This window comes from Podarcis tiliguerta (genome assembly GCF_965153285.1).
Source record: "Podarcis tiliguerta genome assembly, chromosome: 16".
Lineage (NCBI taxonomy): Eukaryota > Metazoa > Chordata > Lepidosauria > Squamata > Lacertidae > Podarcis > Podarcis tiliguerta.
Window position 1 is genome coordinate 10,817,764 of NC_139549.1, and position 21,967 is coordinate 10,839,730.

At 49.2% G+C, this 21,967-nt stretch overlaps 2 protein-coding genes across 6 annotated transcripts in view; one reads left to right on the forward strand and one right to left on the reverse strand.

The window, feature by feature from the left end:
- The window catches only part of ASH1L (ASH1 like histone lysine methyltransferase), a 77,492-nt gene extending 75,915 nt beyond the window's left edge, over window positions 1-1,577 (reverse strand). For both annotated transcript variants that reach the window (XM_083418460.1, XM_083418459.1), the window contains exon 1: window positions 943-1,577. The gene's annotated coding sequence lies outside the window, so the exon portion shown is untranslated. The remainder of the gene's footprint in view (window positions 1-942) is intronic.
- A 250-nt stretch (window positions 1,578-1,827) lies between these two features.
- DAP3 (death associated protein 3) lies at window positions 1,828-21,741 on the forward strand. 4 transcript variants are annotated; one of them, XM_083418610.1, is made up of 15 exons: window positions 1,835-1,962; window positions 4,680-4,708; window positions 4,742-4,784; window positions 5,856-5,905; window positions 6,863-6,985; window positions 12,253-12,354; window positions 12,629-12,737; window positions 13,588-13,680; window positions 15,192-15,322; window positions 16,840-16,920; window positions 18,597-18,755; window positions 18,918-18,977; window positions 20,478-20,567; window positions 21,054-21,171; window positions 21,562-21,741. In XM_083418610.1, exons 4-15 carry the CDS (start codon window positions 5,864-5,866, stop codon window positions 21,645-21,647), a joined length of 1,194 nt encoding a protein of 397 aa, XP_083274736.1. In that variant the 5' UTR covers window positions 1,835-1,962; window positions 4,680-4,708; window positions 4,742-4,784; window positions 5,856-5,863; the 3' UTR covers window positions 21,648-21,741. The 4 variants fall into 4 exon arrangements, with proteins under 4 accessions (XP_083274734.1, XP_083274736.1, XP_083274735.1 ...); XM_083418611.1 differs by having other exon boundaries at window positions 1,849-1,967; XM_083418608.1 differs by having other exon boundaries at window positions 1,828-1,962; window positions 4,680-4,784.
- The last annotated feature ends 226 nt before the right edge of the window (window positions 21,742-21,967 follow it).

Sequence of the window (21,967 nt, forward strand, 5' to 3'; positions counted from 1 at the left end):
CCCTTCAAACACCTGGAGCCCCTTCCGCTTCCCCACCCTGCTCAGCATTGTGGTTCCCAGTTTTTGTGGTCGTTTTTCTACAAGAATACATAACCACCACCACAAAACGGAGGCTGCAAAAACTCCACAAATGAAGCCACAAGGATTGAACGGCAAACCTCACAAAACGAGGGTGCAACGTTTACAAATACACACCCACCCAATAACGAAGCTGCAAAAAAATAAAATAAAAATGCAAGACACACACACACACACACCTCCTTCACACACATACCCCCGAAGTCATGCTCCAAGAGCATGCCAGCCACCTACACCACCCACCCGCTCGCATAACAAGATCAAGGACCTCTCTTCAAAAGGGGAAACGTTGCACGTCTGTGTGTGTGTACATATCGAGTCTTGCACCTTGAGCCACCCACCGCCTCACAGCAGTAACCCAACTCACAGCAATCTGCCTTTTACTCTCTCCAACATGCTCCCCCAAATATAGCTGCAAGGATCCCCCTCTCCCCGCCCACCGAAAGCAACAACCAGCCTCTCAAGGATTTTGTGCGCTGCGTGCGTCTACATACACACCCAGCCTTGCACCTGAAACCCAAGTCCCCCGAAAGCAGTGAGCAGCCATGCAAAAGATATTCCCTTTACTGTCTCGCTAACACGCCCCCCCTCAAAAAAATAATAATTAAAAAGCAGCTGCGAGGATCTCCCCTTCCCTCCCTCCAAGGCCTGGCTGTCAGGATCTCCCCCTGAGGGAGAGCAAACAGCCGGCGAAGCTTCCAGGATCCCCGCCAACGGAAAGGGCCTGTCAAGAGGAGCCCCTTCCGTAGCTCAGCCCCCTCCGCGCCCAGGCGAAGGGGCCCGACTGTCAGGGACCGAGAGCCCCCCAAGCGCCGCCGCCGCCGCCCCTTTTCCCTCCCCGCATCTCCTCCTCCCCTCGCTCACCGCGTCACAGCGAGGCCCGGCTCCGGCTCCTCCGCGCCCGCCTCATCCTCCCAGGCCGGGGCCAACCCGCCTTCGCGGGCGGGCAAGGCCAGGGCGAGACCCGCCACTGCTGCTGCTGCTGCTGCTGCTTCGGTTGCTGCTGAGGGAAAACCAACGTCCCTCCCCCTCCCACCCCAGGAGACTCGCCCCTCTCGGTTGCTTCAGCGGGCGCAGGCCTCCGCCTCTGCCTCCTCCGCCGCCTCCTCGTCGTCGTCTTATTCCAGCCTGATCCTCCTCGCGCTGCGCTGAGGGCGGCCGCGGATCCAAAATGGCGGCAGCGGCGGTAGCAGCGGCTGTGGTGCTGGTGCTGCTGGTGGCGGCGGCGGCGCGGCGGCGGCGGCAGCCTTAGCAGCAGCAGCAGCAGCGCTCCTGCCTCGGCGCGTGCGCGAGGCGTCAAGCTCGCGCGCCGCGGCCACCTCGCGCTCTCTCGCGCGCGCTCTCTCTCTCTCACAGGCAGGCGCGAGCGAGGGAGCCTTAACCACGCCCACTCCCCTCTCTCCCTCTCTTTCTCTCTACCTGTGTGTGTGTGGTTTGCCCCGCCCCTTTCTCTCTCCCCCCCCCCCTTCTGCTCTGCGTTCGACCTTCGCCTGTTTCCTATCTCGGAGGGAGCGCGAGAGCCTTGCCCTCCTTTCCCTCCCTCCCTCCCAGCCCCGCCTCCTCCTCCTCTCTCAAGCTTAGCCAATCAGTGGAAGCAAACCGGCCCATGCCGCGCGTTTGGCCGATCAATCAACCCAGCCGGCCTATGCGACGCGCGACTCCCTCACTCTTTCCCCGCCCCGGGCTTGCCAATCACAACGGCACGCCGGACTGCCAATACGCGCGCGGGTTTAGTCGGCCTGCTTTCTGGAGGAAGTGTGTCCCTTCAGGGCACTCGTACGTTAGGGAGCTGAGTCTCGAGCCTTCGCGCAGGCGTATATGTGCGGTGAGAGATATATAAACATGGCGGCGCCCGTGGAGGGAAAAAGTCTATAACGTGTTGAGGTGAGGTGGGTTCATTTCTGAGGTTCTCTCGTCTGTGGTGATAAAGTTGCCAGCTGCGTACTCTTCTGGGGAGATCGGCTTATCTCCCCACCCCCGGTTTCCTTAATTTTTTTCCAATTTCTCTAATCCGGAGTCGCTTCTCTTCACGTTTATTTACAAGGCTGTTATCCCGCTTCATAGCCCAGGGAGGGTTCCAAAACGGAGTGTTATTTTGCTGTTATTTAATTATTGCATTTATATCCCACCTTTTCCTCAAAAGAGCTCAAGGTAGTGTTTATAGTTCCTCTTCACACTTCATCCCCATAACAAACCTGTGAGGTAGGTAAGGCTGGGAGGCAATGACTGGCCCAAGGTCACTCAGGGAGCTTTAAGACTGAGCTGAGGAGGAGGGGATTTTAACTGGTCGTCTAGGTCCTAGTCCAGCACTTTAACTACTCCATCACACTGAGTCTCATTCATTTCACAACATACAATAATATAACAACCAAAACTGGTTTAGGTAGGTAGCCATGTTGGTCTGATGCAGTGGGAAAAAATTAAAAAATGTCCAGTAGCACCTTAGAAACCAACTAAGTTTGTTCTGGGTATAAGCTTTTGTGCGCATGCACGTTTGTGGTATATCTGAAGAAGTGTGCATGCACATGAAAGCTTATATCCAGAACAAACTTAGTTGATCTCTAAGGTGCTACTGGACATTTTTAAATGTTTTTAATTTATTTTAACGAAATTGGGTTAGTATATTGTATCTGAGTAAACCTGCTGAAATTAATGGACATGGCTATCATAGGTCCATTAATTTTTGATGGGCCTTTTCCGAGTATAACTTAGTTTTATTCAACCCAATGTCTAATATTGGGAATAGATATGGATTGGTGGTCTTACGTTGCCACCATCATTCAGGTAGCATTTACCCCTCCGCTTCCTTTTTGGTGCTGCTCTCTGGCTTCTGCCTACTAGGAAGCAGAGCCCATTAGGGGTTCTCTGAAGAAGGGAGTTGGGCTGGAACTAGTGGAGTCCCTAAGGTGGTTGGATGGTGTTTGTGGTTGGATGGTAATGGTGTTTTGCATGCCGCATTCCTGAAACTCCTGCAGCCAAGCTGGTGCCAAAAGACCACATCAGCGAAGCCGAGTGAGGGGTCTTGTTGTCTGAGCAATCCAGGATCTCCATACACACTACTCAGGCTTGCACCCTGGAGAACTCACTTACAATTTATAAGCTCAGCCTGATCGGTGTAAAATACAAACACTACAGGTTGCCTTTGACAGTGCAAGAGATCATTGTGACCCACTAGTCAGCAACTGCCTGCCTTAAGCTGGGCAACCACCAGTCAATAAGGTGCTGACCTGCCACTGCCTGCCTGCCCCAATGGGTGCTTGGAGCTCAGAGTATCATTCAACAAGCAGACTGAACTTCTGCACCCGGCAAAAAAGAAAATAAATAAATCCTCTTGCACCTAGCAAGGTGGGACATCAGGACCATATGTCCTGGCTTATCCACCAACCTGTTGCAGGTCAATGACTCACAGAAGATGGCCACCATTGACTGTGAGCTGAAAACACTCAACAATGGCGTTGCCACTCTATAGAAGACCAGACTAGCTTCAAATGGCTGCCTCCAAGAGAAGAACTACACCTTTTTTCTGGAAAGGAGGGCATTCAGAAGAACCATGTATTCATGCGTAGGCTTTACAATGAGGAACACCCTTCTGCCTGTGATAGAACTGCCAACCAAGGGCTCAGGACACTTGTTTTACCTCTGACTCTCATCCACAGTTAACACAGACCTTTCCAAACTGTGTTGTGACACGTTAGTGTGTTGGCTGCAGTGTGTAGGTGTGTCGTGCAAATGCTCCCCCCGCCCTCCACCGGGGGCTGCAAATGTGTTAGTTTAACCTACGGTTTGCTAGTAAAACTTAATTACCGTGTCACGAAATGATGCATGTCCAAAAAGTGTGTCACCACCATGAAAAATATGGAAAGCTCTGTAACATCTTGAGCGTCTATGTTCCCACTATGTCCTCTATAGGCCTGTGATGGGGGCAAGTCTTCCCTTGCTGACAGTTAACAGTTGCCAGACAACAGTTCCCACTGAAGTCCTCTGAGGCAAGGGAGCAGGACTGAGAAGCTTTTTCCTTCTTCTCCTGCTTAGCACATAATTTCCTTTCTTTCTTCATGCACATCCAAACAAAGAAGCCCTTGAGACTCCCTGTGGGTGACCTTAGGCTAGTTGCTCTCTCGTGGACCAACCTACCTCCGTGGGGTTGTTGTGATGGGGAGAGTGGGTGGGTTCCCTAGACCAGATGGATGGGAGGTTACCTGTTTCTAGATTGTAAACCACCCTGTCATCCTTTGATGAAATTTAATAAACAAACAAACATGGAGACCTACAGATTCTCCATCACTTGGCTAACCTCTTGAGTTTCATCAGGAAGCATTACGTGCCGCTGCCCTACTAAATGCTGGGATTATTAAAGTCGAGACCTGTAGCTTCTCAAAAACCAATTGATTTGTAGGATAAAATGTCCATAAGCATGAACCCACTTTACAAAGTCAAACTGCGAGGAATTAAGCTTCATACCATTCCTGTTCAAAGTGACAAACCTGTATTGTTTTCCTGTATTGGTTGGGGAGTATGTGTGCTGCATATGGTCAGATATACTTTTGGGAAATCTGACCTTGTGTCCAACTAATTATTTTTGTTGTTGTTTTCCAACACAGGAAGAGTCCTGAAGAGAAAGCTATACCAAAGCAATCATAACCCATATCCTCCATTTACAGATAGAGTCAATGAAAGCTTTTTCAGACTCTGCTGCTCATTGGAAGGTTGGTATTGAAGCTATCCATTACAATTTGGCTTATCTGAGAAGCAAATTCTGATATCCTGTGTTAGTTGCACATAGAGTAGACCCATTTAAACCAATGGACTTGCCTGTTGATTAATTTCATTGGGTCTGCTTGCAAGTATGACTTGGGTATCTCCAAAAATGCTTTGGTTTACTTCTTGCTCACTTTGTGGGCTACTAACTAACAAACTAAAAACTCCATCTACACCAAGAAGCTTGTGGGACATATAATTAACTAATGGAACACATTGCATGAGATGTGGTGATGGCTGCTAGCTTTAAAAAAAAAAAATGAAATAACATCTCAAGCAATTCAGTCCTACACAAGTTCAATTAAGTTCAATGGGAATTATCCCCTAAGAAGATTTAAGGTTTTCTTTTTTTACAATCAAACGGTATATAAATTTTATGAAATAAATTACTGCATACGAAGAAGATTTCCATTTCCATATTTTTACTGAGAATGCCTTATTTATTCAGTTTTATGTTTCTGCAATGACCTCAAGAATTCTTGGTTAGGATGCATTCACCTTGCTATTTGTTTTTTCTTGTCTGGAAGACAAAAATTTGTATTCTCTAAAACAGGAATGTGGAACCTGTGGCCCTCCAGTTGTTGTTGGACTTCCATTCCCATCATCTCTAACTCTTGGCCCTGCTGGCTAGCACTGATGGCAGCTGGAGTCCAACATGATCCGAAGGACCACAGACTCCTCATCCCTGCCCTAAAAGGATGTGGAATAGTTACTAAACTAACACCAGGTAGAACAACAAAGAATATTGCAGGCTGACATTCAGACTTTTAAAAAACTACAACTCCCATCAGCCCCAGCCAGCATGGACAGTGGTCAGGGCACCACATTGGTTTGCCATTGCCTGCCTTCTATTGGAAAGAAAAATAGACCTTTGGTCCACTTCAGCAAGGCAATTATGTGCTCTTAATGGATGTTCTTAGAGAGCTACCTTGAATTTTCAGAAAGTTAAGATGCAAGTGCTTTAATAAATGCATAACAGCTTTCTGTTCCGAATAAGCTCTGCTGTTTTTCACTGCCAGGGGCAATAATGCTGAGGAATCTGAGGAGACTCGTTTGCCGGGGATACAAGGTGAGCCCACCCACACATCCCCTTCTGTCAGGGCAGCACAAATGTAGCTCCTGGGATATATATCTAGCTGGAACTGAACCAAATTTCTGCAGTTCTTTTAGCCTTTCTTTCCTCCCATCTGGAAAAACAGGAAATCTCACTTTCCTGACCTAATGCGTTTCTGCATAATTCAAATAGCTAATAGAAGACTGGAGATTCTGTGGAAACAGCTCCACCTTATGGGCTTTGGCAGCCTCAGTTTCACCCTATGGCTGCTTAGGTGGGGGGGGTTGCCTTTGGAAGGCTCTCAGCCTTTGCTGGCGGCGGATCTTGGGCAAGGGCTGCTTCTCCTCCCATGTGTGGCATGACTTCCCAGCTCATATTTGGTGAGTCTTAGCTGAGGTTGCTGTTCATTATGCCTTAGCTACATTGTTCACCTGCAGGGTTTCCTGGTCTCCATGGAAAAGGTCCCATCTTCAGTTCCTGACATCTCTCAGTTTAATAAGAGTCCTTCACCAAAGGTTTCTGACTAAGTCAGGGACTATGAGGAGAAAGCCCTCCTTAATCTTATTTATATACTACCTGTATATAATGTTGAGATGCCCCACCCCCAGGCCATTTTGGCCAGTGGGCAGACATGCCTGGTTGTTAATCCCCTCAAATCAGGTGACCCAACTTCAAAGGAAAGAATCAGGAGTGCATTCTAAAGTTCCAATCAGGAACTCCTGAGCGCACCCAATCTCTGCACCGCTTGCTGTCACCACCAATCGGCTGATAGATGCTTAAACAAGGAATAAATCAGAACCTAAAAACCCCACACACATCTACAAATAAAAGACAGGTCCAGCAGATCCCGCCACAACAAAAGTGGCCTCAAATACGCTTCAGATTAAGAAGCCACTCTCTTGGAGGCTGTCATCCTCTGCCGGAGGAGACGACAATGTTTTGCCATATATACGGTGCTCTTTCTTTCCCTAGCTGGAACATGACTGCTTTTTACAAGCCGGTGCCAGGAACTGGCAAAGCACTGCTGCTATCCAGGACCCCCACTTTGCACCAGAAAAGCCCAGAGCAATCTTCCGCACCAGCGAGAATGACCCGGTAAGTTGTTGTTGGGAAGGTGGTAGAAATATGAGAGTTCTAAGCAGCTGTCTTAAGTTGGCTGCAGACAGAATGAGAGTAGTGGTGTCTTGGTGATGCATGTGAACTTGGTGAGAGAGGCAGGACCATACTGCTTGAAGGATCAAGTACAACCTGGGGAAGGGTTGTAGCTCAGTGGTAGAGCATCTGCTTTGCATGCAGAAGGTGCCAGGTTCAATTCCCAGCATCTCCAGGCAGGCCTGGGAATTATCCCCTGTCTGAAACCTTGGAAAGCTACTGCCAATCAGTGTAGACATTGCTGAGCTACATAGACCAATGGTCTGACTCAGTATGTTGCTTTGTGCTTCTAGCCCAGCCTTGTGTTTAACAACTTGCCTGGTGGCTGCAGGTGACAAGGAACTCTATGCTGGTGGGTGAGTGGGATGGCAGAGAAGCAACAGAACTTTGCATCTTTCTTCCCACCCGCTTCATAGAATGCTTTTATTTTTTAGCTTACTGAAGACCCTCCTCTGCAGTGAGCATAGAAATGCAGGCTACTTGTCTTTTAGCAGACTAGTAAAATGCTTTTGTAAGGGACGCGGGTGGCGCTGTGGGTTAAACCACAGAGCCTAGGACTTGCCGATCAGAAGGTTGGCGGTTCGAATCCCCGTGATGGGGTAAGCTCCCGTTGCTCGGTCCCTGCTCCTGCCAACTTAGCAGTTCGAAAGCACCTCAAAGTGCAAGTAGATAAATAGGTACCGCTCCAGCGGGAAGGTAAACGGCGTTTCCGTGCGCTGCTCTGGTTTGCCAGAAGCAGCTTAGTCATGCTGGCCACGTGACCCGGAAGCTGTACGCCGGCTCCCACAGTCAATAAAGCGAGATGAACCCCGCAACCCCAGAGTCGGTCACGACTGGACCAGGGGTCAGGGGTCCCTTTAACTTTACCTTTAAAATGCTTTTGTACTCTAGTAAATTCAGAGCAAAGGAAGCTGTCTTATAGTAAATCAGACCATTTGGCTCTCTAGCTCAGTGTTGTTTACACTGACTGGCAACAGAGCATCTTCTTTGGATTGGAGAAAGTCCCAGGTTCAGTCCCTGGCATCTCTGGTCAATCTATTATTCTTTGATTTATTTAACAGATTTATAAATCATGGGCAGAGGCCATTTAAGTGGAGTACAAGATGAAAGTGGGATAAAACTCACAGCCTCAAATCATTCATCTAAAACCCCAGGAAATCCATATCTACAAATTTGTGATCAATGTTCCATAAGTGACTAGGCCATGCATCAAGGGAAGCCACCTTGAATAAAAATATATCTTCAGTAGACGCCTAAGCATCATGACATTAGACACCTGTCTGATTTTGCTTTGGTCAGTTATTCCAGAGGGCTGGGCCTGCAGCACTAAAAGGCCAGATTCCAGTGCAAGTTAAGCACATTCCTGGGGCCCATGGCAGTGCTAAATCCAAGAGGAGCACAGTTGCTGGCAGGGATGGTTAAATGGCTAATGAGAAAGACCCTTCTCTGCTTGACTTCATGGAGAGCCACTGGTGATCTAAGCAGATGTTCATATATGTTCATTAGATATTCATAGAGAAAGACAGTGACGTTGGGGGCGCTGCTCAGCACTTCCCCAGCCTTGAAATTCTTGGGATTTCGGAACCTCGGCCCTCCAGATGTTTTTGGCCTACAACTCCCATGATCCCTAGCTGGTAGGACCAGTGGTCAGGGATGCTGGGAACTGTATTCTGATAAAAACATCTGGAGGGCCGAGTTTGGGGAAGTCTGTTCTAGAGCAGGGAAGGGGAGCCTGTCAGGACTTCCAGATGTTGTTGGACTACAGCTCCCATCATTCCCAGCCGTTCTCCATGCTGGATGGGACTGATGGGAGTTGGAGTCAAAGGGCATCCTGAGGGCTGCAGACTCTCCATTCCTGTGCTAGAGCTCACCCTGCATGTTGTTATTGCAATAATAATGAACTCCAGTTTTAATTACTATGTAATGATGGGACGCGGGTGGTGCTGTGGGTAAAAGCCTCAGTGCCTAGGGCTTGCCGATCAAAAGGTCGGCGGTTCGAATCCCCGCGGCGGGGTGCGCTCCCGTTGTTCGGTCCCAGCGCCTGCCAACCTAGCAGTTCGAAAGCACTCCCGGGTGCAAGTAGATAAATAGGGACCGCTTACTAGCGGGAAGGTAAACGGCGTTTCCCTGTGCGGCTCTGGCTCGCCAGAGCAGCGATGTCACGCTGGCCACGTGACCCGGAAGTGTCTCCGGACAGCGCTGGCCCCCGGCCTCTTGAGTGAGATGGGCGCACAACCCTAGAGTCTGTCAAGACTGGCCCGTACGGGCAGGGGTACCTTTACCTTTTACTAATGTATCATTTGCTGTGAAATAATGTTTGCCTAGGATTTAAAGGATTCCCATTTGTTAACCGTCATTGTCAACCGATCGATTGACTGCATATAATTCTGCTTTGCAAGTCTTCTTATAAGGCAACTTTGAATGTCAGCTAAGAATCCCCACCTGATTGATCAGTGTTGGGCACAAATATGATACCTCTCTATACAAAACACCACTTCATATGCTGAAGTGGCACCTCTTCACCCTAGCCTTTGACAACTTATATGTACATATTTAACACCTGCCCTAATTTTCTGATGTAAATCGTTTTAACTGATTTTTAAGATAGTATTTTTGCATTGCTGTAACCCACCCTGGGAAGGGCGCATAAGCAAGCTGTTGTTACTCTTCTTCCCTGTGACTTTTAGGTGAAGAGTGGGTAAAAAAGCTATTATTATTATTATCATTATTATTATTATTATTATTATTTATTCCCTGGGGCCATGTGTCGAAGGGTGCATAAGGAAGCTAATCAACATCAGCGTTCGATAGCAGACATAGCTGTGCTAGCATTGCAGCTGCTAAGCTGTACTGTTGGGTTTTGTTTTTTAATGCAGATGAAAAGGAACGGTGGGTTGTGTGTTCTAATAACAGACAAATGCCCAACATAAGAGGCTATCGCTTGTGTCATTGCAGCAGCAACAGCAAAAAAAAAGAGACCAATCAACATTTAAACAAAAATTTCAAGTAAAATAACTCAGGAGGATGCTGGTGGGGGCTCCTTCCTTTTTCACAAGCTCAAACCTGCCTCGGTTTCTCCTTTCCCGCCCCCTGCCAACGGCACAAAAAATTGTTTGGGTAAATCGGCCTCCGGAGGTGCTTTACTGTGCCCGCTGGGAGCCTTTTGACTGCCGATTCTTCTGGGGTCTCCATGGAAACGGCAACAGGCAGGCGGACCCCGTCACGTGACAGTCCCCCCCCCCCCCACCGCCAAGCATCAGTGCCGAAAATGCCCAGATGGCAAAGGGATTGCCTTTGCCCTCTCAAGTCTGGGTGGCTGTTGCCAGGCAACTGGCCTCTGGGCTTATTTGTTCAACGGCAACATATACAATCTGGGCTCAGGCACCAGAAGCTGAAAGCAGACTCAAGAATGTCACCTTCCTCCAACACCTCCTGCCGCCCTTCCCGCCCCACCACCCACCTGCATTCCCAGTTCAGCACCTGATTGCTTAAACTGCAAGGTTCGGAAGAACTTGGGGAATTCTGCTTTGGCGTGGTGTTTTGCATGTGGGTATTCCCTGTGGAATTTCGCCTTTGGAGACTCTTCAGGCTTTCATTTAAAACAGGGATGGGGGAGCCCTTTTTGTTCCAGCCCAGGGGCCATATTCCCTTCTGGGCAACTTTCTGGGGGCCACATTCCAATGGTAGGTGGGGCCAGAGGCAAAAGTGGGTGGAGCAATGGGTGTGATGTATTTATTTTATTACTGTTGTACAGTGGGCTGGTTTCTACACACACAGAGAGACACACACTCCTCTAGCCAAGCATGGAAGAGGCATGTCCAGGGTATAAGGACACATTCCAGCCAGGCAAGAACACCAAAGGAGGGTACAAACAGGGCCGGTGTGAGGTGTGCCCGGAGCGTCTTGAGAGTCTTAGAGGGCCCCTGGACTTCGGGTTCCCCATCCTTGATGGCTTCTGGGAATCCCAGTATCAGAACTCGAAAGGCAACAGCCCTTTTCTCTTATTCAATCCCATCCCCTGGACCTGGAGGCTCCATTTAGCTATTTATACTGTACCGTGCTGCATACAGTAACTGTGGCACCACCCCCACTATGAGCAGAAGCAAAAAGAAATTTCACAATGTTTGCAAAGTGAGATATAAGTGGTTGTAGCTTTTCTGACTTGGGGCTCAGCTTTTTTTGGAATCTTTGAGGCCCGGGACCAAGCTTTTTCCTCTGCCTCTGCAAATGGGCCAGGTGAAACACAAAGAAATGTGGCCCTGGTGCCGAAAAAGCTTCCCCACCCACCGATTTGGAGCACCAAAATCCAGCACAGAAGCCGTTCCCATGTGTTGGCATCTTGACATGCCAACCCCCAGTCACTTCCACAGGAAGCTGCCATCAGACCGTGTTGGAGCCTTAGATCCTTTAGCTCAAGATTGTCTATACCAGGGGTAGGCAACCTAAGGCCCGGGGCCCGGATCCGGCCCAATCGCCTTCTCAATCCAGCCTGCGGATGATCCAGGAATCAGAATGTTTTTACATGAGTAGAATGTGTCCTTCTATTTAAAATGCATCTCTGGGTTATTTGGGGGGCATAGGAATTGGTTCATTTTTATATATTTTTTCAAAATACAGTCCGGCCCCCCACAAAGTCTGAGGGACAGTGAACCTGCCCATGACTGGAAAAGGTTGCTGACCCCTGGTCTACACAGTGACTGGCAAGGGCTTTCTGGGGTTTCAGTCAGGGGAGAAGCTGGTGATTGCACCTGGGAGCTTCTGTCACCCTCCAAATTGGGCCAGAGAAAGAGCAGGGTCACGGGAACATAGGGAGCTGCCTTCTACTGAGGGATAATCAGAATCGTCTACCTTGCCTGGCAGCAGCTGTCCCAAAAATTCACGCAGGAGGGAATCTTTCCCATCCCTCCCAGAAGATGCCTTGGATTGAACCTGGCACCTTCGGCATGCAAAGCAGGTGCTGTACCCAGTGGCGTAGCGTGGGGGGTGCAGGGGGGGCCGGCCGCACCGGGTGCAACATCTGGGGGGGGCACGCTCGCACTCGCAGCTCTCTGCAACCTGCTAAAATCCACGGGTTAGGGGGCGCAAATTACTTGCCTTGCCCCGGGTGCTGACAACCCACGCTACGCCACTGGCTGTACCCACAGAGCTACAGTCGCACTTGGTTGTTTGATGCATTGTGTGTGCTTCCCCCCACCCTCCCAATACTGCAGGCCAATCACGCGGAAGAGCACGTGGGACAGTATTACACGCTCCCCCTCCAGGAGGTGAAGAAGGTGTTTCCTCACGGACTCCCAGCACGCTTCAGGTTACAGGTGATGTGTCTTCCTTGCAGGCCTAAAGGTGGAGGGGAGAGCTGCAAGGTGGGATGGGACAAAAATATTGGGTCCCCGTCTGAATTAAAGTCCTCTTTCTCTGCCTTGAATGAAGCTGTACGCAGCTCTTCTCTGTCTCAGCAATAATAATAAATAATTTTCTTACTTGTACCCCACCCGTTGCCCCAGCCACTCTGGGCAGCTTCCAACAAAATACAAAAACACAGTGAAACATCTCACTGCTTCATTGTTGTGGTTGTTTTGTTCGCGACAGATTAAAACCTTTGGCGAGGCCTGTTTCATGGTGAGGGAACCCGCTCTCGAACTCCTCAGCTGCTTAAAACGAACCAACTTTGCTCATCCAGCCATTCGATATGTCATCTGTATCCTATGAATCAGGGCAGCACTCGTTCTCCTGAGACCACCCTGCAGTTAGGCATTCTGGTAACAGGCAAGTTCTTGTCCTCATGAAACAGAGTGTGAGCAGAGTGCCTGATCAATTCATTTAAGCAAGAGAAAACAGGGATGAGAAGACCGTCAGGGAAAAGAGGCTCAAGCGGCCTTGGTTGGCAAGGGGGAGACCTAGGCATTTGGGGAAAGGCGCAGCCAAGGATTTGGACTCTAATCTCCCTCGCTTTGTGTCTCCTTTGCACATTTACCCAGTCTCCACCTTCACTCATGAGGACTAGAAACTTCCCTAAGAATTAGGAGCGTGAAGCTTTTCATCCCAGGGGCCGCATTCCTGCCTGGACAACCTTCCAGGAGCCGCATGCTTGTAGTGGGCGGAGCAACAAATGTAAATTTTACCTACGTACTGTAGCCTGCTTTCTACGTACCCTCTCAAACCCCTTTGTCTTCCGTCCTGGCAAAGCAAAGAAGTGTGATCAGAATTCGCAGACATTTTGCCAGGCAAAAACACTCAAGGACACTGGGAAGCGGGGCTTGTGAGGAGTGTGGCCTAGGTGGAGGGGGTGTGGTCTGAGGAGAATCCCACAGGCCAGACAGAGACACCTGGAGGGCTGCATTTGACCATTGGGCCTGTGATACCCCACCCTGTTGTTGTTTTTAAAGGTAAAATTCCTTCTCGACTTGTGTTTGTGTTGCTGTTTGTACCTTCGCTCATTCATTGCCCAACAGGGCAACCCTTAATTCTTACTTGAGTCACAAAGCAGTGGCGGGTATTAGGGTGGGTGCATGGATACACATGTTCTCCTTAGCAGCTTTTATTTGAAGACGGTGAAAAGACCACGGGGAAGACCATGGCCCTTTGCCACGCCATCCATTACTGTGCGAGGCAAGACTGGCTCATCCTGCACATTCCAGATGGTAAGGACCAAGGGGTCTTCTTCTTTGTGCCTGCCGGTCTGTATCCTGGCCTTCAGCCAGACTCTCTAACAAGCATCATTGAAGCTGCATCACACTTAGCATTTGTGTGTTCCCCAGTGCCTCTCTCCATCCCCGCTGCCTCGATTCCAACCCTACGCTTTTCTAATGAGTGTTCTTAACGTTGTCCTTTTGTCACAGGTTGCCAGGGAGGGCCTGCTGTGAGGCACAAATGGCAGCGTATAAATATTTTGAAAGGGGGCTTTTTGGTTCAGATTGTAAGGGGAAGAGCTGCTGCTCAATGGGGAAACAACTGCTTTGCATGCTGAATGTCCCAGGTTAAGTCCCCAGTGGCATCTCCAGGTGGGGTTGGGAGTATCCCCTGCCTGGAACCCTGGAGAGCTGCTGCCAGTCAGTGTAGGTAATGCTGAGCTAGATGGACCCAGTGGCAGAACGCAGCTTCCTTGTTAAATCAGCCCTTCGCTCAGAACCATGAGGACTAGACTGTTACTTTATCTTGACAGGGAGGGCCATAGCTCAGGGGCAGAGCATCTGCTTTGCACGCCAGAGGTTGCAGGTTCAATCCCCGGCATCTCCAGTAAGGGCTGGGAGAGACTTCCTGCCTTTCCACCCCTGTCTGGCACACATATCCCAACCCATTAATAAGCATTTAATAGATGCAGTTAAAGTGGTATAAAAAATAGGGATGCGTCATAACTCATCTGTTAGCCGCTGCAAGAACAACCATTCCCAGGACATGGAAACCATTGCAATTATTTACCATGGATCAATGGTATATGGTGCAATTTGGCAAACTGCATTGTTGGCAGAAAAATTAAAAGAAACACAATTTGGTGTAACTTTATTAATTATATGAATAATGAGGCATATGGCAGGACAGTACCCAGGGTTTATAGCACAATTTGGTGCGAATGAAGCATATATTTTAATTTTCCCTTTTCTCCCTATAAATTCCTATAAAGCCCCATAAAATAAATAGTCATTGAAGGAAAATAACGATCAACAATCTAAGTATATACGTTATTATTATTATTATTATTATTATTATTATTATTATTATTATAGTTCATTTCACATCTGTAATTAATTATGATGTATATTCTTTGACTCAACTTTGTCAGTATATTCAGAGGCATTTATTTGAACATGTACTGCTGTTTTATTCTGACTCTCATTTTATGTAACTGTTGTATTTCTTATGTCTAAATGAAATGAAATAAAATTTAAAAATAAAAATAAAACAGGAATGGGGAGCCTCTGATCCTCACGCTGTTGTTGGTCTCCATCTCCCATCAGCCCCAACCAACATGGCCAATGATCAAGGGTGATGGGAGTTGTAGTCCAGTGTTACCCCTGAAGGGGCCACAGGTTCCCCCATCCCTGCCTTAAGGTTCCTGGCTGAACTGTGAAACCAGTGCTGTTGTTCAGACTGTAAAATGAGCATAGCACACACTTGCTGCCCATGGCCCTGCCTCTTCCTCTTCACTCTACAGCTCACCTCTGGGTAAAGAATTGCAAAGAACTGCTGCCCTCTTCCTACAACAAGGACCGCCTTGACCAGCCTCTGGAAGCCACGACTTGGCTGAAGAACTTCAAAATCACCAACGAGCGCCTATTGAAAGAGGTCAGTGGCAATGATGGCTGGTGCGGTCGGCAGGGACGTACTTAGGGGTTGGCTAGGTTGTTGCTTCTGTCCAGTTCTGAACGTCTTGATAAACTCCTGAGCTGCTGTATTGTGGCTCCTGCACTCTGTGTCTGCAGCCAAGCCTGTACCATTACTTGGCTGAATAAAAGATCTCTTTCTTACCCACACGCAAAAGCCTCCGTCTGCGTGTGCTGGGCAGGAGTCAGGATCCTGCCCACTTGCATGCCTGCCCTAGAAAAAAAGTTGTTATCTTTTGTCACAATATAGTGGGTGTTCAAACAGGATATAGTCCTTTCCTTGTTATCTGGCGGATATGAGTACAGTGGGACCTCAGGTTATGAACTTAATTTGTTCCGGAGGTCCGTTCTTAACCCAAAACTGTTCTTAACCTGAGGCATGCTTTCGCTAATGGGGCCTCCTGCTGCCGCCATGCCATTGGTGCACGATTTCTGTTCTCATCCTGGGGCAAAGTTCGCAACCCGAGGTACTGCTTGGGTTAGCGGAGTTTGTAACCCGAAGTGTTTGTAACCCAAAGCATTTGTAACCCCGGGTACCACTGTACGTAGCCTATCGAGTTTCACTATTTGTCATGGCAGTGAAGACAATCTGAGCGAGAATCTTGAACCAGACAACGGCGGCTTGCAAAGGCAGCTCTTTAATCTGAGCAAGCGGAATCTCAGGGTAACCCCAGGAAGTGTGAAGGTTTATTGGCTTGTAGCCACAATAGCCTTACCCTCCATGAATCTGTCTAATCCTATAAGAAAATAAGAAGAGCCTGCTGGATCTGGCGAAAGGCCCATCCAGTCCGGCATCCTGTTCTCACAGCAGATAACCAGATGCCCCAGTGGGAAGTCTGCAGGTAGGAACCCGTTGAATCAGCAACTCTCTCCACCTGGGATTCCCAGCAGCTGGTATTCAAAGGCACAGCACTACAAGCGGAACATAGCCATGAGGACTAGTAGCCATTGAGAGCCTTATTATACAATGGCACCTTCATTGTATAGCTTCCCATGAACGCTAAAAACACCTCTTTACCCTGGCTTTTGACACTTTAGGTGTATTATTATTAGCGGACGCTGAGGTCCAGCACCAAGGGCCTTCTGGCGGTTCCCTCACTGCAAGAAGCAAAGTTGCAGGGAACCTGGCACAGGGCCTTCTCAGTAGTGGCATCTGCCCTGTGGAACGCCCTCCCATCAGATGTCAAGGAAATAAGCAGCTATCCTATCTTTAAAAAACATCTGAAGGCAACCCTGTTTAGGGAAGTTTTTAATACTTAATGCTGTATTGTTTTTAACACACGATTGGAAGCCGCCCAGAGTGGCTGGGGTATAAATAATAAAAAATTATTGTTATTATTATTATTATTATTATTATTGACTATCCTCTGTGAATTTGTCTAATCGTTTTTAAAAGCCATCCAATTTAGTGGCTACCGTTGCTGCCTCTCGTGGGAGCGACATTCCCTTCTTAACCTATGTCACCTTTGCACACTGCAGATCAAAACGCAGCAGAAGTATATGTGGGGCAAACGAGACAGCACCGAGGAAGGCCGGCCCCTAATAGAAGTGGTGGAGCAGGTGAGGAAACGGACACTCTGCCCTAGATCGCTGGGATCACAGTGGGGCTAGGGTGTGGGGAGGAAGCATGGTTTAATAACAAGGGTGGGGAAACCTTCGGCCCCCAGGAGCCAAATGAGGGCCTTCCAGGCATCTGCTTCTGGCCACACCTGCTCTCTCCAGGCCACACCCCTCCAGGCTTTGCCCCCGCCTCAAGCGCTTTTGCCTGCCTGGAATACATCCTTGAGGTTCCCCAGTGCCCCAATGGAGGATAGGGAGGTATGTGTGGAAATGAACCTACTGTGCAAAATTAACATTCCTGGCTCCACCCACTTTTGCCTCTGACCCAGTGGCGTAGCGTGGGTTGTCAGCACCCGGGGCAAGGCAAGTAATTTGCGCCCCCTAACCCGGGGCAAGGGAAGTAATTTGCGCCCCCCCCCTGCACTGTCCCTCCCCCAGATAGTCCCTCGCTCTCTCTCCGCACCGCACGCCTGGCACCTTCCCCTCCACAGTGGGCGGCGACCCGGTGGCTCGGATCGGATTCGCACAGCCAGCACTGCAGTGAGAGAGAGTGAGTGAGCCAGGTAAGGGCAGAGAGCTGCGAGTGCGAGCGCGCCCCCCCAGATGTTGTGCCTTGTGCAGCCACCCCCCCCTGCACCCCCCACGCTACACCACTGCTCTGACCCCACCCACCTGTCCCCAGAAGGGAATGCAGCCCTCAGGCTGAGAGACGTTCCCGTCTCACACCCAATCTAGTCCGTTGTCTGTGAGCAAGGAAGCTGCAGAGGGGGGAGAACTGGGGGCGGATGGGTATGGCAGTCACAGCTGCTAGGCAGTGTGGCATAGAGTGTCCGACTAGGGCCTGGGAGATCAAGGTTCAAATCCTCACTCAAGTCAGAAGTCACTGCGAGAAGCGAAATTACAGGGAACCAGGCAGAGGGCCTTCTCGGTAGTGGCACCCGCCCTGTGGAACGCACTCCCATCAAGGAAATTAACAAATATCTGACGTTTAGAAGACACCCAAAGGCAGCCCTGTTTAGGGAAGTTTTTAATGACTGATGTTTTCATGTACAGTGGTGCCTCACAAGACGAAAAGAATCCGTTCCGCGAGTCTCTTCGTCTAGCGGTTTTTTCGTCTTGCGAAGCAACCCCATTAGCGGATTAGCGCTATTAGCGGTTTAGCGGCTATTAAAGGCTTAAGGGATTAGCGGATTAGCTGCTAAAAGGCTATTAGCAGCTTAGTGCCTTAGAAAAAGGGGGTGGGGAGCGAAAAAAAATCGCAGGAACTCGCAAGACATTTTCGTCTTGCGAAGCAAGCCCATAGGAAATTCGTTTTGCGAAGCACCTCCAAAACGGAAAACCCTTTCGGCTAGCGGGTTTTTCGTCTTGCGGGGCACCACTGTATTTTTAATCTTTTGTTGGAAGCCGCCCAGAGTGGCTGGGGAAACCCAGCCAGATGGGTGGGGTATAAATATTATTGTTGTTGTTGTTGTTGTTGTTGTTGTTATCATGATGGGCTGCCTCTCAGCTTTACTTACCGTATTTCACAGGGTTGTTGTGGAGATTAAATGAGGAGGGGGAGAACCATGTATGCCACACTGAGCTCCCTGGAGGAGGACAAAAGTGAAATAAATGAACAGGATGGGGCTGCAACCCCCAGGATCTCACATCTCTTTCTCTCCCTCCCCACTTTTTAGGGTTTAACTCGGGTGAAAAACTCCAGCGACGTAGTAGGAGTGGTCTTCAAAGAGCTGAAGCAGCAATGCCCAGGAGGGTCCTTCAGGCTGCTAGTGGCGGTGGATGGGGTCAACGCCCTTTGGGGAAGCACAACGCTGAAGAAACAAGACAAGAGCAGTGTATGGCATCTAAGCTGTGGAGGAGCGGCAGGGGTGGGGGAGGCTGCCTCATAGCCAGTCTCCTAAAACATGGGGGAAAGGAGAAAGCTGGAAAATACTACTGGGTTTTCTGCCCAATGTATCTTGGATTTTCTGTCCACGGTTTCTCTGTTTTGCCCTCAGGTCTCCCCAGAGGAGCTGACGCTGTTCCACAACCTGAAGAAGATGGTGACTAATGACTGGGTGAGGAGGAGGAAGAGGCTGGAGCTCCTTTTTTCCCCAGTAGAAATCCAATGACTTGATAAAGCTGTTTGGGAGATGGTCCCGGACCAGCCAAGCTATATAGGCAGGGCTGTGGTTTGCATGTAATGCTAAACCATGGTTTGCTTAAGCCAGGCATGGGGAACCTCCAGCTCACTAACCAGATTTGTGCCGTTGTCTGTCCCCGGGTTAGGAGCTGGTTATGGAAGTGGGGTAGTGGTCACTAGGGCCAGGCAGATGTCTGGAGATACAGAGCACTGCCTCTTGCCCATTGCTTGCCTACCACATATCCACTTACAAGTCATTTGGTTGTCACAGAGACAATTCCAGTTGACAAGCAGCTCTGTGTGAACGCTTGGGGCTGGTTTTATGGCGTTGAACATAGTGTCACTGGTGCCTAGAGGAAATCCATCCAATGTAAGTTGGATATGTATGGCCAATAACCACGTATATGGGAGTTGCATCTCAACAAGATTCTTGAACTACAGTTCCCATCATCCCCAGGCAGCACAGCCATCAGTCAGGGATGATGGGAGCTGTAGTCCAGCAACATCTGGAGGGCCACAGGTTCCCCGTCCCTGATCTAGAGGGTCACACACGTTCCACATCTCCAACCCTGCTTCTGTCATCAAGCTGAGTAACCCACAGTGGGATCCTTGCCTCCATGCAGCCATTGATGGATAAAGGAAACTTTCCCAGAAGGAATACTTTGCATGGGTAGGTGGTTGGTTTGATTGATCTCTTATCACATTTCTATGCCACTTTTTGTTCACATGAATCGCAAAGAAGCTTACAAACGATGAATAGCAAGAACAATCACAAACACAACATAAATGATACAGAATAATTAACAGATCATCGGTAGAACAATTATAACCTATAAAAAAACACTATTAACAACTGAAAAAATAAGCTAAACAGCAAAATGGCAACAAAAGGCATATAGGGTTCACCAAGTACTGCAGCATTTATACATATCTGTCAACTTTCCCCTTTTTTAAAGGGACATTCCCTTATTCCGAATAGGATTCCTCGCAAGAAAAGGGAAAAGTTGACAGCTGTGCATTTATAATGTGTAAAACGACATTAACAACATTAATAAACTAGCAGCCAAAAAATAAACTAAGCACTGTTGTATTCATACACTCTCCCCATGACTCGAAATCTTCCACTTTACTTAGTTCATTAAAAGACACATGCAAACAATGCCTGTAACTCTGTTCTGAAGGCTCCTAGGGCTGGAGGTGGAGCAGCACAGGTGAAACCAACCAGCTCATGATGGCAAACAGAGTCTCCCCTCAGTTCTTCCTCTGGAAACAGCTCCCTCATGAAGGCTCCTTGGGCTGGAGGGTGGGGCAAGGGAGGTGGAGAAGGCCATTGCCTGGTGGCTAACAGAAAGTCTCTCCCCTCCCCAGAGGAGAACAGGATTGCCTCTTCTGATGTGCTGTTTTTTCCTCTTTGTGTGGTTTCTTTTTTATAAAGACTGGTGGAGCCATCGTGACAACCCTCAGCCAGACAGGCGCTCTGTTCCAACCCCGCAAAGCTTACAGGCCCCAAGAATTGCTAGGAAAGGTGAGTCTGGCCCTGGGATGCTGCCAGTTCTGAGTTGGCCATGCTGGTGGGGGCTGATGGGAGATGGAGTCCAGCCACACCTGGAGCGGCACAGGTTCCTTATCCCTGATCTACAGCTTCAAAGCAGAAGCTGTAGTGCTTTTTACGTTCCGTACAGCGTCTAGAACAGGGATGAAGACCCTGCGAAGCCCTCCAGGTGCTGTTGGACTCCATCTCCCATGAGCCTCTGCCAGTATGGCCAACGGTCAGGGATGATGGGAGCTGAAGTCCAGCAGCATCCGAAGGCCCACATGTCCCCCCCCCCATCCCATGCTTAGGACCTTTTATTGCTATTCAATTCTGTATTCTGCCTCATTTTGATTTGAAGGGATTCTCCCCAAACTCACCACCCCGCCATGCCCCCAAGACTCTTGGATAAGCGGAGGGAAACAGAACTGTCAGATCTCATTTGCTCTTCCTCTTCTGCCCCTTTTGCCCCCACCCTAGGAGGGTTTTGATGTCCTGGACCCCTTCATCCCCATCCATGTTCTCAACTACAATGACCGGGAGTTTGAGAGCTGCTACCAGTACTACCTGGAGCGCAAGTGGCTTCAGCATGAAAAAGGTGAGTCACGGAAGGGAGAGTTGAGCAAAGGATGGGAGGATAGAGAGCAGGTTGTATGGAAACTATCCTGGATTTTTTTGGCAGAGGTGCGATTTACATTCCTTGTTCTGCCCACCTTTGCCTCTGGTCCAACCTGCCGCCAGCATGCGGATCCCAAAAGATTGCAGAGAAGGGAATGTTCCCCTCAGGCTGGGGGGGGGGGAGAGATTGTTCTAACTAGATAATTGGGGGGGGGAGGAGATGAGGCAACAGAACTGGAAATGTAGCTTCTGCATGTCCTGCTTTCTTGGTTGTGTGTACATAACAAGCTGCAACCATTCTGACATAAACACTCTCCATCCCCCTCCCCTTCTTCTTTTGCCTTTGAAATCAAACTCACTGCCGCACCAGCCAGCACAGATGAAGGCCGCAAGGAGCTTCGCTTTCTCAGTGGGCAGAACCCTGGACTGCTTGACCAAATCAGCTCCTTCTTGTGACATTGTGTCCCTCCTCCCCACCCCATCCCCAAAACATTGGCATCACAGCCCAAGGAACTCCTTCCTGTTCAATAAAAAAACAAACAGAAAGCCACTTTTGTTTTAGCATGCTCTCTCTGTGTACACGTGTATAGGGTTAGGAAAGGGGCAGGGGGTATTTCCTGCTGCAGCAATATGACAGGGGTTGGGGAACCTGTGGTCCTCCCATGGTTCTTGGACTCCAGCTCCCATCAGCCTCAGCTAGCATGGCAAATGGTCAAGGATGATGGTAGTTAGAGTGAAAGTTTGGTTAAGTGGAGATGGGTTTCTCTCTCAGCTGG